The sequence below is a fragment of the Sander vitreus genome, chromosome 1 (assembly GCF_031162955.1).
Source record: "Sander vitreus isolate 19-12246 chromosome 1, sanVit1, whole genome shotgun sequence".
In the NCBI taxonomy this organism is placed as follows: domain Eukaryota; kingdom Metazoa; phylum Chordata; class Actinopteri; order Perciformes; family Percidae; genus Sander; species Sander vitreus.
This window is the reverse complement of record NC_135855.1, coordinates 22,802,376-22,816,848: the sequence shown is the minus strand read 5'-3', so window position 1 is coordinate 22,816,848 and position 14,473 is coordinate 22,802,376. Positions and strand designations below refer to the sequence as shown.

The following is a 14,473-nucleotide window of genomic DNA, read 5'->3' as shown; positions in this document are numbered from 1 at the left end:
TTTATTTTATTAAAATCTGTCTCAATGGTTATTAATTAGGTTGTTAATTAGCTTTAATACACACAGTAGTAACTGTAATCATTAGTAATCAGGTGAAAGATGACTTCTGTTTTATAACAGATAACAGAATACTTCATGTTCACTTGTGCATATCCCAAATCCTCAGGTGATGACTGAACTAAAGAAGACATTCTGTTACATAGAAATAAACAAGAATGTAAACTTTGTTGTTGTTACAACTTTTGTTTAAAATTTCGTACATACACTTTTCAGAATTTCACAATTATTTTTCTGCATTAAAGAAGTATTTTACCGCTGGAAAGTGTATTTTCATAAAACTGGGCTGTCTATGCTGTGTAGAATCATGCAAACATTGTTTTAACTGGTGCTACATGCCATGTAGTACATGGCTAGAGAAAACAGAAAAGAAGCTATGATATGGTAGAAAAACTTCAACTACCAGAATGTACTGCGCCGCACACCGCTGTTGAGTGACGTAATGCGAGCTATATTGTATGACAAGCTGGACTCAAGCAAAAGATAAAACACTTAAGCCAGTTATGTTAGACAGAAAACAATACTTACCATCATTGCAACATTCTTAAAAAATATCGACTTTGATATATTAGGGGCTAGATATCGTCTTAAATTTTGGATATCGTAATATCGTGATATGACACAAGTGTTGTCTTTTCCTGGTTTTAAAGGCTGCATTACAGTAAAGTGATGTCATTTTCTGAACTTACCAGACTAGTGGTTTTATTATTTGCCTTTACCCACTTAATCATTATATTCACATTACTAATGATTATCAAAACTCTCATTGTGTTATTATTTTGTGAAAGCACCAATAGTCAACCCTACAATATCAATGCAATATCGACATTGATGTATTTGGTAAAAAATATTGTGATATTTGATTTTCTCCATATCGACCTTGTCAGCAACCGCCATACGACCTTGTGTGCTCTGAATTAATTTGGCATGCAGTTAACACACCAGTCATAATTTTGTTTTAATGAAAACTGACAATCATACGATTAATCACGATTAAATATTGTAATCGATTGGCAGCCCTAATTTATACTGTATACTGTGTGTTCTAAATCTTTAAATCAGAACGTGGTCATCCAGCTGACAGTTTAATGAAACCATGTTGTGCACTTCAGTCAATTTAATCTAGCAAAATTGAGGTCTGAAAAAAGTGCATTGTTAAATTGAAAGCATTGCCGAACTGACCCAGCTGATCCGCAGCACTCTCTCTCACAAAAGCTAACCCATATAACGCTGTGTTTACGTGTGTTTATGTCATCTCTGTGTCCCTTTAACAACAATTAAACACACATACACGCACACAGACGTCATCCTGTCCGCACACATCACGCACGCTTGTCTGGATGGAATGTGACGCCAAAGCTCTCGCGGAGTAAAACACCGGCCATTTTTCTCCATGTATAGCAGGGCACTTTGTGCTTGGGTAGTGTAACGAGAGTGTTGCGATCTCTTTGATAAGCACACAAGTTCTGGCAAGTTTATTTTTGTTATCCAAGCATCCAAACTTACAACAAACAGGACACAAATCATGTTTGTGTTTACCGCTGCAAAGTTGTTTCGCTGACATCCCTGTCCGGATAGATGCTTCTTGTCTAAACTGTCGCACAAATGGAAATGGTGCCTAGCCAGGAGAACCAGTTCGTACCCAAAGAGGTGAGGTTATATCGCGTACCCTGCTGCCCAGGTTGGAGACTCAGGCTCTGGGCGTTAGCTGTCACCTTTGTAGACCATGCTCATTAATAATGGCAAAAGTTTTGCACCACTTTGGGAGTTTGCGATCTTGGTGTATCATTCAGAGGCTATCTCTCAGCTGCTAACACTTGGACGGCCTATCATGACATGGCTAACTAACGTTATAACGCTAGCTAACATCGGTTAGCGGCTAGTTTCACTGCATCTCAGACAAAGTGAGTTAATGACGGCCAGTTAAAGCTTTAACACAATTATCATTAAGTTATCTAGCCTTCGAATGTGGCTTTTTGAACATCGAAAACTCTTAGCTTTTAAAATGTTGCGGTTGACATTATGTTATCCCCCAAAACAAAGACAGTTGTCAACAGTAGTTAGCTAGCCACAAGTAACATTAGCTAACGTTAGCTTTTTAAGTCTGGTTAATGGCAAAAACTCAAGCTAATCTAGCGTTAGATGTTTTTGAAGTTGCTAAACCAAATGCAAAAAGCTACATCGATGAACCTGGCTGACAGCGTTGAAGCAACGTTTAGCTACCCCTAATGCTAGCTTTATAATTATTCATAACGTTACTTTGATTCCTTCTTGTCCGTGTTTGCAAATTGTTTTGAATAGAATTTGTGGCTTTACTGTGAACGTTAGCTTGTCACATTTGTAAGCTAACGCTAATGTTAGCGGATTTGACTAGCTAACGTTATTTTTATTTCGTGTAATGCCACGTTAGCGTCAATATTGGTTAGAATAATCTTTTATTCTTTAATTCTATTTTGAACTCATTTGTCACAATGTTACTTCTGCTAGTTTATCCTGCCATGTTTGCCTCGGTGGTAAGCTGCCGACGTACAATATGATCCTTGCGTAACATGAAACAATCTATTACTCTACGATGGTACTAGGTTGTCGAAGTAGAAAATGAATCGGCTGTTACAGCTTCTGTAAACACCATTAATGGTAATTTGTATGCTGATATGTTGGCTCAGTTTAAGAGTGGATTTTAACAAAAAGGTCCTAGAGGGTACTAGTGGCATGACGGTCATAGTCAAGTGTTATTTTATATTTACGTATATTTATAGGGTAACTTGAAGTCCCAGTGTTTGATTATGGGTGTTTTGTTTTATAGCACTTTGGCTGCATTTACGTCAGCTGCAGAGTCATACGTCAAGCATAGGACGTCACTCGTTGACATTTAGGGCTGGTGGGAAAATTGGATTCTCTGATGCAGCACTGCCCACTCTTGAATTTTCAATATGTTTCATAGTAATAGTGTAGCCTTTAGCTACTACTTGAGCTAATCTAATAAAACTGCAGGACAAGCCTTTATTTTAAAGATGGATGGCTCAAGCTTGTAAGGAGGAAATAGGTTTGTTTACTTAAAACTTTGGCAGCAAATTAGGAATTTTTAGACCTTCAGACTTTCAGCAAAGTTAGAAAACTCTCTTGTTGTCTGTTTGTTTGAAATAGATGTGAAGGCTGTTGTTGCAACTTTAGCAGCAATTTTCCTGCTGTTAAAGGTGCTGTAGGTAGGATTGCCAAGATCCAGGACTTAGCCAAAAACTTTGAACATCAACAACTTCTCAGTCCCTCCCCCCCTTTCTGCTAAAGCCCAAAACGGTCTCCTAAGCCCCTCCCCCACAAGGGCGAATGAATGCTTGTGCATGAGCAGTGATTGAAACGCAGTTAGACAAATATGACAGAAAGTTAGTCTTACCTACTGCACCTTTTTTTAAGTTCCCCCAACAAGTTAATTAAATCAGCTGGCCGTCAATAGACTATTCTTTAGCTCTGTAGACATGCTGGTAGGACAGGAACATAAAACCTAGTGAAATATCACTTCCAATACTTTACTTATGTTGCTGACATTGATGGTGAGGTTACAAATGATTGACTAATGTTGTGGAAAAAGACATGAGCTCAAGTGTGGGTAATTTAAGTTGCAGTTTGGTGTTGAAAGTTGATGGCAGCGGTGGTGTGGGATACCAGATGACAATCGGAGCTCTGTGTTGATTCCATGAAACACTTGTGAGGAGAGATGCCCAGTTAATAATCCCAGTCATATAATCACACTCACACAAACAACCCTGTAACATTTAAGGTGGGTGGCAAGTGAATGGCTTTGTATTTTTGATGGATTTAAAATGGCGTTAAAGTAATATTGGCATATCCTGCTCTGTCATAACAAGAACAACATTTAAATTATTTTGGATTTTAAGATGCATCTTGACTTGTCAAATTGCCTTTTGTTGTACATAAAAGGCTTTTTTAATTTTTTAATTTTGTTGCCACCACTGGAGTTCCCCAATGTTGTAGTTTAAATGTTTTGGGGCATTGTTTCACATACTTTATGTACTTTGTCAAGACATCGTTCTTAAAGGAGAAGCTAAATAAAACCTCCTTAGTAGTTTTTACAGTCGCCATCACCAAAACCATTTTTTGGATACTGTAGTTCATCCAAATTGATGGCTGGTTACTTTCACCATTGGTGGAATGTAAGTAAGTACATTTACTCAAGTACTGTACTTAAGTACAAATGTTGAGGTACTTTACTTGAGTCTTTTCTTTTCATCCCACTTTCTACTTCTACTCTGCTACATTTCAGAGAGAATATTGTACTTTTTACTCAACTACATTAATCTGACAGCTTTAATTACTGGTTACTTTACAAATTAAGATTGTAACATGTAGTTTATCGAACATGATACTTTGGTATAAATTAAACTACCAAACAATGTACAGGCCTACAAGTACAGCTAGAATGATTAGCCGATTTAAACACTTAGTTGGTTGACAGAACTGTTTTGATCGTTTCCAGTTTCTAAAATGTGAGGAGTACTTTTTTATTTTTAATACTTTAAGTACATTTTCCTGATACTTACACGTTTACTTAAGTAACATTTTCAATGCCGGACTTTTACTGGTAACAGAGTATTTCTAATGTGTGGTATTAGTACTTTTATTTAAGTAAAGGATCTGAATACTTCCTCCACCACTGCTTGCTACAGTGTCGGGTTAAGTTGAAAAATGTGCCACCAACAATAAATTGTATTTTAATTAGAATATTGGCTTTAGGTAATTTCACTACCTGCATCTCTGTTCTTTTACGCTTTTGTGTGCGTGCCATGTGCAGTTGTAGTTAGGTTACATTTAAAGCGTACCTCTCGCCAAAATGCAACCTAGGGTCTTTTTGTGAATGTACCAGAGTCAAACTTTGGTTTAAAAGCATATTTAGGACGGAAGCGCCACTTTTAAGATTTACCGTATTTTCGTTTTTGGTCAAATGGCCTCTTGAATGGGAGTAATAGGGGCACTTTTATGCTAGCCTCAAAATAGCTATTTTTAAAACACTAAGAAGGCTTGACATAACATGAAACTTTGCTCGAAGTATCACCAGGGGTTCTACACCTTAAATACACTGGCACACAAGGGATATACTAAATCTGCGGCTACTTGTTTTGATATCGACCCGTTTTGACTACCGAGGTCACAACAAGAGCTACGGTGAGTTGTTCAAAACCTTTCTTTTTAGTAAACTCTGTGTACACAAACGATGTTCTCAAAGCTCGAGTTCATGTGTAGAACCCCTGGTGATACTTGGAGCGAAGTTTCATGTTGTGTCGAGCCTTCTTAGTGTTTTAAAAATAGCTATTTTGAGGCTAGCATAAAAGTGCCCCTATTACTCCCATTCAAAAGGCCATTTGACCAAAAACGAAAATACGGTAAATCTTAAAAGTGGTGCTTACGTCCTAAATATGTTTTTAAACGAAAGTTTGACTTGGGTACATTCACAAAAAGACTCTAGGTTGCATTTTGGCGAGAGTTACGCTTTAAATTAAGATTTCATGGAAACGGATATTTTACAACATAGCCTGTCATTATTTTTGTGCCATTTAGAATCCGTTGCAGCTGTAAAGCAATACTGTCTGTGCTTTGTAGTACATGTGGTTTTATGTCGGCACCTTGTGATTATATGCATGGTAAAAATAACCTTTAATCTCATAATACACTTGTGTGTTGTCAGCTGCAGCTACTTTATAGGACCTGTCACATTTTGCCAAGATCACAAACCTCAAAGAGAGATTGCAGAAACAGGAATAACTTGAATATATATTCCTGTAATTATGAACCTTTCACCAGGTAAGAGGTTGCTTTTTCCAGCCAAACAGTGATAGGTGTAGGCCGACAAGTCAGCCTAATTTGGCCTAAATGTGTTTTTGTAAGGGTAGTTAGACAGGCATGCTTTACCACTTATTTCCTTGTTGTGTTTGTTTTATGTTGTTCTTTACCCCAACTATCTCCATATATCATTAGGGTGTGTTTTGGCGTTGCAGACAGAATATTTTTGATGAGATGAAGAGGATTTCTCAGGTAGCCTTGCCTTGTGTGTAGTGTGGGAGAGAGAAAAAGCATGGCGTTAAATAAAGTACTGTAGATGCATGTAGCAGCACCGTGATAATATTCTTTATCAGGAGTCAGCTTTATCAAACATAAGAGACATGCAATGTAATAATCACCACTTCAATGACATACTGGAAGTTGTGTCCTGTAAAACAAATAAAAAATTTAAAAAAAAACTATAATCATATAATTTGAAATTAAAATGCCCATATCAACATACCAATACAGTACTTGAGTTTTGGTTCTGATACCAAAGGGATAGCTTTTTTGTTCCTTACTTCTTTGAGCAATGACATGTTTGTCTAAAATTAGGCCAAACTTCTCAAATACAACAGTGTTTAACATTATGTTATTACAACAGTACAGTATTATTATTTAAATTAGGCAGTATCTGATCAAGAAGAAAAGTACACAAGATTAGTGTGTGGGGCAGTTTTCAATGGCCTAGGTCAGTATTCAATGTAAATAAAAATCTAATCCCATCAATACCAAAATGAGGCTTTTTTGATACCTTATTTTTTAGGACTAGAAGCATGTTTTTCTAAAAAAAAAAAACACTTTTTGCAGATAAGCTTGAATTCTCAAATGTTAAATTTTTACCCCCAAAGCAAGAAACAATATAGGACTTTACCTAAATAAAATAGTCTGAAATTGTTACCAAATATTGTAATCCAGCTCCTGATATTTTCTCTTTTGATGCTTTGACACATTTCAGTTGAATTAAAAATTCTTAAAAATGCATCCCGTCTCTATCAAGGTTATAATTGTTAATGAAAACGAACGAAATAACGACAACTAGGTGGGGAAAAAACATTGTCGTAAACTGAAATTAAAATAAAAACGAGGCATTACAAAAAACGATGTCTGTTTGCGAAAAATAAAATAAATTTATCGAGTAAATGTCCTTAGTTTTCGTCTTTGTCAATGTCTTTCATAGAGCAAATAACGTTATCTTTTAGAGTTGACATTTCCGACCATAGACCTGTGTTTATACAGTCTATGCCATAGACATGTATAGTTTCCAACTGGGAACCCAGAAATTCCGACATTCCATGTCAAATTGAACACAACATAGTCTGTGCCCCTCGCCTGGCATCATGGCGGTACCGAAAGTTGGAAGAAAGCGACAGAGACCTATTTGATTATGACTGTGTCAGATAAAAGCAAGTTTGCAGTGGAAAGTGGTCAAATATGTGGACAATTTATTACACGGAAATTTGAAAGTACATTTGAGAAGCGCGCACAAGGAGGCTAACCTAGCTTACCTTAACAAGGTAAAGGAGAATGCAAAGCCCCCTTTCCCCAAAACGGAAGCTAAGGGCCAGGCAGCATGACAAAGACAACAGCAGGACAGAGAACACTACAGGAAGGCTTTCACCGGCGACCCGATAGCTGCTGGTTAGTACATACGCAGGAACACCAAAAGCGGGATGAAGCGTGGGTTAATATGTGTATTAATACTGGGATGTCTACACAACTGTGTGAGTCGATTGACTTCAAAAAGTTTGCCGTTTTACTCGAACCAAAGTTAAAAACACCTGTTCATGTCTTCTTTAGTCTGTCTGCCTGGAACACGTCACTTACACATTTTGCACTTACTGCGGCGTCTTGTGTAGACTGTTTACATATTTGTGCTCATCATATGTACATTGTATGTACTGGTTGTTGAATACATTGTGAATTCATATTTTTTAAATTGTATGATGTTTCTTAGTTATTATTACACAATACTTTTTCTGACCTTTTTGAATCTTGGCCCCGACAAATAACCCATTTTACAAAAAAAGACTAAAACTAATAAAAACTAAAACTAAGCATTTTCAAAAAATAAAAACTAAACTGAATTTGAAAACCAAAAGTCAAAACGAAATAAAAAAATTAAAAAAAACTAATGAAAATGCAAAACTATAATAACCTTGGTCTCTATATCCAGCTGTATCTTTTTCAGAAATCTATCAGTACTGAGGCATGACATGAGGTGGTATTTATCTTTTGTGTAGTGGCGTGTTTCTGATATTTGTTGCACAGCCTTCCTAACCGTTTATTCTAACGCTTAGCCTTTCACCAGCACATACAACACAAAATACAGAATGAAAATGTAGCCAATATGTCATGTTATTGTTTTCCCTGTTCTTCTTGATTTGCAGATCCAAAATGCAGCTGAGGAGCCCCGAGTGCTGTGTATCATTCAGGATATCACCAGTGCAAAGACGGTCAATGAGAGGCTGACCCTCAACCTGCCTGCTTCAACCACCCTCTCCAAACTATATGAAGATGTTGCCCACAAAGCTGGATATGTGAAAGCCACTTTTGACCTTGCTTGGGGAAATACGCCCGACATGGTAAAAACTGCGTTTCAGGGTTTTAAAATGTGGCGGAGCAGGCATGCAAAAGGCTGTTATTAGCTTGATTGTGTGTTGAAAATTTGAAGTTTGCAATCAGTAGGTGCCCCTCTCGTATTACTGCCGAACAGTGCACTAAAATATGTTTCTGAAAACATTTTAGGTGAGAAGCAGGCAGTAAAGTAACATAATCTTGGTTTATATTTGATAAATAAGTCTAGTTTTAATCTGAGTTCGGTCTGAGTTTGAGAGAGAGCGAGGGCGGTGTCTCTCTCTCGATTCGGTTCTATAATCTTTGTGTCCGTATGCACAAGGATAGTCTGTAGTTCAAGCAACAAACGAGCCAGAATGCATGCGTTATCCGTCGGCGTTTTGCCCGAGATGAGCACGGAGCTCTGGGCAATAGAAATATGGGGGGGGGAGTTTACTATAGTTATTTTACACACTGTTATGACACAAAGCTGGTTGAAAATTGGCAAAGTATCAGTAAAGAGATGGTTAAAGCTGCACTAGTAAACACCGTACACTACGTGGCCAGCACCAAATGGCAGATGGACAAAGTCTTGTTAGGATTCATAGCCCCTACCACTTCTTCATTAAGAGGGCTGTGTCACCATATCATGGCCTCAGTGAAGCTGATTGGTAGAGATATGTTTGAAAGCCAGACAGCGCCAACAGTTTTTCATTCATGCTATCAGTGTTCAAAAATGGATTTTGCCATACCATTGTTCTCTGCTACAAAGAAAATAAAGTGGGTAAGAATGGTGTTGCTAAGAGAGAGCAATCTTATATGAATGAATGAATGAATGAATACATTCTTAATGTGCTCCCTCAGTGTTATCTATATTTGTGTACATACCACTCCTTTTTCTTAAATGAGCACAAGCTAATCCTGCTGCTGACCCAGGCCAAAGCCCAGTGCTGTGTCTGTTGTTATCTCACTGATTATGTCAGTGGATTAAGCCACTGTATATTTCCACTGCAGCACTTTGCTTGCTTGTCCTCAGCACGCTCGGGAGAAAGACAGGAAGTCTTTTGCTACATAGCATTGCTCACATGTTGGCTTCAAGCTACTTTCGTTGTACGCCGTCAATACAGAGAATTTGCTGAAAATGATATCGAGGAAGGAATCTAAGTCTTCTTGTGAGCTCATCCAATTTGTATTTGGCTGTCTACATATTCCAGGGATTGTTGTTTTCATGGGATTTTTGTTTTTATCTCTGCCTCCCTTAGGTGCCACTGGACCACAGCAGTGAGATGTCCCTCTCAGATTCTGGGTTTGAGCCTGGTGGGAAGAGGAATTTCCTCCAACTTACGGACAAAGATGGAGAGCAGCCCCAGATTGCATCGGTGAGTGGTACAAGATTATCAAAATTAGTTCCTAATAAAATATTTTTTTTACTGTTAGGTCTAGTACATTGAGATTGGTTTTGGAAACTAAATTGTAAAAGTGTTATTAAAAGGTTGCGTGTTGTGTTTATGTGTGCAGGATGAGTCGGGAACAGCAGACAGCAGTGGGTTGGATGACAGTTCCCAGGAGCGGATAATTGGGCCCCTGCCGAGAGACGGTGCTGCAGGCTGCAGTGGTGACTACAGCAGTCCATCTTACTCCTACTCGTCCATCCTCAACAAATCTGATACGGGTGAGGTTTTGTCACCTGTTTGTCACCTTATATACAACTCCAGGTATCCTCTTACTTCTTGTCTCTTGCCCCCCCCCCCAAAAATGTAGGTTACGTGGGCTTGGTCAACCAAGCTATGACCTGCTATTTGAACAGTCTTCTACAAACGCTGTTCATGACCCCGGAGTTCAGAAATGCGCTCTACAAGTAAGGAAACTCGCAGAAGTCCTTCTGAAGTTTTACTTGCAAAGTACAACTTTTAAAATTCTTTTATAACTTCTGTCCAACTTCAGCTGGGAGTTTGAGGAGACTGAAGAGGATCCAGTCACCAGTATACCCTACCAGCTGCAAAGGCTCTTTGTTCTGCTGCAGACTAGTAAGAAACGGGCGATCGAGACCACTGATGTGACGCGGAGCTTTGGCTGGGACAGCAGCGAAGGTGAGCATTTGTACTCTCCTGTGGCTAGACTCACATGGCCTGTCTGCGTTTTTTTTCTGTGAAAGGAGAGACCATGTGCCTCTGTATCTGTAAACTCAATTACACCTTTTGTGCGTTTGTTTTTTAGCTTGGCAGCAGCATGACGTCCAGGAGCTGTGCAGGGTCATGTTTGATGCCCTGGAGCAAAAGTGGAAGCAGACAGAGCAGGTAGAAGAAAGCAAGAATTTGTCCTAGACTTATGACAACAGCACCCCCTCCCTCCCCCCCCTTCCGATGGAAACAAAAGAGCAACTGTGGGGAAAGTGAAATGGGCCAGTAAGCCCCAGGGTTAGCTGGGTTTTTTTTAACTTTTTTATTTATTTATTTTTTTTATATAATATATCTCAGGAGTGAATTATAAACTGCAAACACTTAATCCAATGTGCGTATTTACAGCCATGTGGTCTGTACACATGAGCTCCTGGTTAGCACAGAATAAATGCATGTGATTGAGCCCCATGAAAAAATAACAAACTACTATAATGGATACATTACAGTACAGTTAACTGTTGAATAAATAACACCACTCTTTTTTTTCCAACTCCAGATGACGTATGAAGATTTAGCATTCCTTCAAGCCCCAATCTAGAGTTTGGATATTCATACATTTTTAGCCTTGTTGGTGTACTGTCGGTCCAGAGTCTGTGAAAACCATTGTTCTGTTGAGCTGCAGATAAGTGGACTGTGAATTTCAGTAAGTAAAGTGGGCATAATAGGCAGATTGTCTGTTTGGAAAGTTACAAAAATGGTTGGACACAGTCAATATGTGAGGTGATTCAAAAAGCACTTCTTTTGTAGAATACTGAGGACTCATCAAGCCAATTCAATAGTAACTTAAATGTCAACATGCTAAGTGCAGCTGTTAGCTGTAGTTGGAACATTTGGGGGCGGACAGAATACAAGGCCAATACTTAGACCAGTGGAAGTTGGGCTACAATAAGTCTGACATCATAGAGCTGAGCCTGATGAACGGAGTCTGAGATGTCCTAAAACGCTCACTGTACAGTAATCCCTTTTGAATTTGTTAACATGTCATTTTCTTCCTTTTGACAAAACTAGGGATGCACTGATTGCAAATTTCTCAGCCAATACTGATATCAATGTGTGGAATTTTCATTTGGCCGATGTTTATACCGATACCAATGTTTTGTGTAAACATTTATAAAAAAAAATATTGAACCATCTTCATCACCCTAACTATTACTGAGCATAAATTCCCTACCATTAGCAAGTGTACCTGCTTTGTTGTTTGTTTCCATAACTCACTCACTGGGAAGGCAAAATGTTGCTACACAGGTGACTTCAGGGGAGCAGGAGGATTTTCTGTTGTTTCTCCGTCATCTCCGACTCCGGCAGTGGCCATGTCTTAAGCTGCATGCTACCAGCCAGTAAACTACGCTGTCCGCGGGGATTTCACCTTCTCGAATGCTGTGGTTAACATGGGCTGAGTCCATGAGTTGTTCTGTCGGTCTGTGCTCTCTTGGCCTCCGCGTCATCTCTCCATTGTTATTAGCTTTCCGGTAATCGTTGTACACTTGAAATGTCACAGGACCGTTCTTTTTGGCAGCTGGGTAGGCTACTGTTGTATGAGTCAGGCCAGTTAAAACAACGCAGCGCAAAATAGAGAAACATGGGCTACTGCCATCGGTGCATGTCACCTTATTTTCCGATGGGCCAATGACAGTAAATGGGGCGGACATCGGAATCCCGATGCATCGGTGCATTCCTAGACAAAACTTTACTATTCTTAGATTCTCACTACTAGCGGGGCAATACATTCAAAGTTGTTAATGTATTTATTGTATCTATTTTTAATCCATCCAACAGTTTTGGACGGCAGGTGGTGTCACACAGGAATAATTGCACAATGGTGCCTCCTTTTAGGGAGCAAATGTAGCAGGGAGAGAACATTTTGTAGCTCAAACAGATACTGTATTGTTACAAGTGAAAAATGGCTGAGAAGGCCTGACTGTCATGCCTCATATCCTCAGGCTGACCTGATCAACCAGCTGTACCAGGGGAAGCTGAAGGATTATGTCCGTTGTCTGGAGTGTGGCTATGAGAGCTGGAGGATTGATACTTACCTGGACATCCCTCTTGTAATCAGACCCTTCGGAGCCAGCCAGGCCTACGGCAGTGTGGTGCGTTTTCTCTCCACATTTCATTCCTTTAAACATTTAACACATTAGCAGCAAAGCTTTAAGGTAACAAACAATCAGTCACAACTACATCAACACTGCCTTTAATTTGGTACTGGCAGCTTATTTTAATACAGTTTATTGTTTTAGTATTTTGGCCTCCATCTAAATGGGCCTGAAACAATGTTTTCTACCACAGGAAGAGGCTTTGCAGGCATTCATCCAACCAGAAACTCTTGACGGGCCCAACCAGTACTTCTGTGAACGCTGCAAGAAGAAATGTGATGCCCGGAAGGTGAGCACACTGAAAACATGACGTGGGAGTCGTGTTCAGTGAAGACAATGTTCTGCTATTGACCCGCCTGATTCCTCTCTACACAGGGTCTGAGATTTCTGCACTTACCCTACTTGCTGACACTACAGCTGAAGCGGTTTGATTTTGACTACACCACTATGCATCGCATCAAGCTCAACGACCGCATGACTTTCCCTGATGAGCTCGACATGAGTCCATTTATCGATGTGGAAGATGAGGTGAGAGCAGAAATGGCATTACCTGTTTCCACCACTATTTGTGATTTTACGTTAGATTTAATAAGTCTTCAGAGTAGTGAATGTTTTGTGGCTTAATTGAAATGTTTTTTATTTTTTTCTCTCGATCTCCTGTTAACCATCAATAACACGACATAAGCTATGGTTATGTTTTTATGCTTTTGCGACAGCCGTGGCCGGAGGCATTATGTTTTTGGGTTGTCCGTCTGTCCTGTCCCATTATCGTGAACGCGATACCACAGGACCCCCCTGGAGGGAATCTCGTCACATTCGGTACAAACGTCCACTTGGACTCGAGGATGTACTGAATAGATTTTGGAGGTCAAAGGTCAAGGTCACTGGGACCTCACAAAACATGTTTGGCCATAACTCAAGATTTCCTACGCTAATTATGACAACATTTCTCAGAAATGTCTAACAGGACAAAATGATGAAGTGATGACATTTTATATTCAAAAGGTCAAAGGTCAACGTCCCTGTGACATTTCCAGATATCTTTAAAAAGCAAACCATTTTCAGTCGTAATCTTGTGTAATCCATTGGGTGTTGACATTCTCAAATGTTGAATCCACTACAGGAATGTGTGTTCTGTCCAGGAATGTATCACATGCTGGTTACCTCCCGCTGGGGAAATATTTATACCCTCTCAATACCAATACATCTAGTAGTGAGTGAACAACATGTGATACCCCTGGATAATTCTTTTTGTGTGTGCATATTATAGTGCTTCTGTGTTCATTAATATGACACAACACTAGGGCAAGACAAATGTACAAACACCTTTTTAGGCCATAACGACAACACCGGATTCGTAACAGGTGTCTACTGTTTTTAATTTAATCGAGTAAAAAAAATACACCTGGAGCTAGAGTATGTGACACATTTTAACCCCTCTCGATTATTGTTTTTGAAATGACCGCCTCTCTAGAAGTCACCTCAGACAGAGAGCTGCACTGACAGTGGAGCAGAGAATGAAGGCAGTTGCCACAGCGACCAGATGAGCAACGACTTTTCCACCGATGATTGCGTGGATGAGGGCATCTGCTTGGACAGCACCGGCAGCACAGAGAGGGTGTTGAAGCCAAAGGTAATCCTCTTGACCGCTCGCTAAATACAATAGATATTTATGTATTGTTGTTAATATCTTTGGTTTTTGAAGAGTGTGTGAAAGTGTGTATATAACTAGATATGTCCCGATCAAGTTTT

At 39.3% G+C, this 14,473-nt stretch overlaps 1 protein-coding gene across 1 annotated transcript in view; it reads left to right on the top strand.

The window, feature by feature from the left end:
• Positions 1–1,406: 1,406 nt before the first annotated feature.
• The window catches only part of usp47 (ubiquitin specific peptidase 47), a 23,798-nt gene continuing 10,731 nt past the window's right edge, over positions 1,407–14,473 (top strand). Inside the window, 11 exon segments of the mRNA XM_078248485.1 lie at positions 1,407–1,707; positions 8,283–8,477; positions 9,711–9,827; positions 9,967–10,120; positions 10,210–10,306; positions 10,393–10,538; positions 10,666–10,745; positions 12,569–12,718; positions 12,915–13,010; positions 13,097–13,249; positions 14,196–14,354. Coding sequence (XP_078104611.1) covers positions 1,663–1,707; positions 8,283–8,477; positions 9,711–9,827; positions 9,967–10,120; positions 10,210–10,306; positions 10,393–10,538; positions 10,666–10,745; positions 12,569–12,718; positions 12,915–13,010; positions 13,097–13,249; positions 14,196–14,354 — 1,392 coding nt within the window. The 5' untranslated portion in view covers positions 1,407–1,662.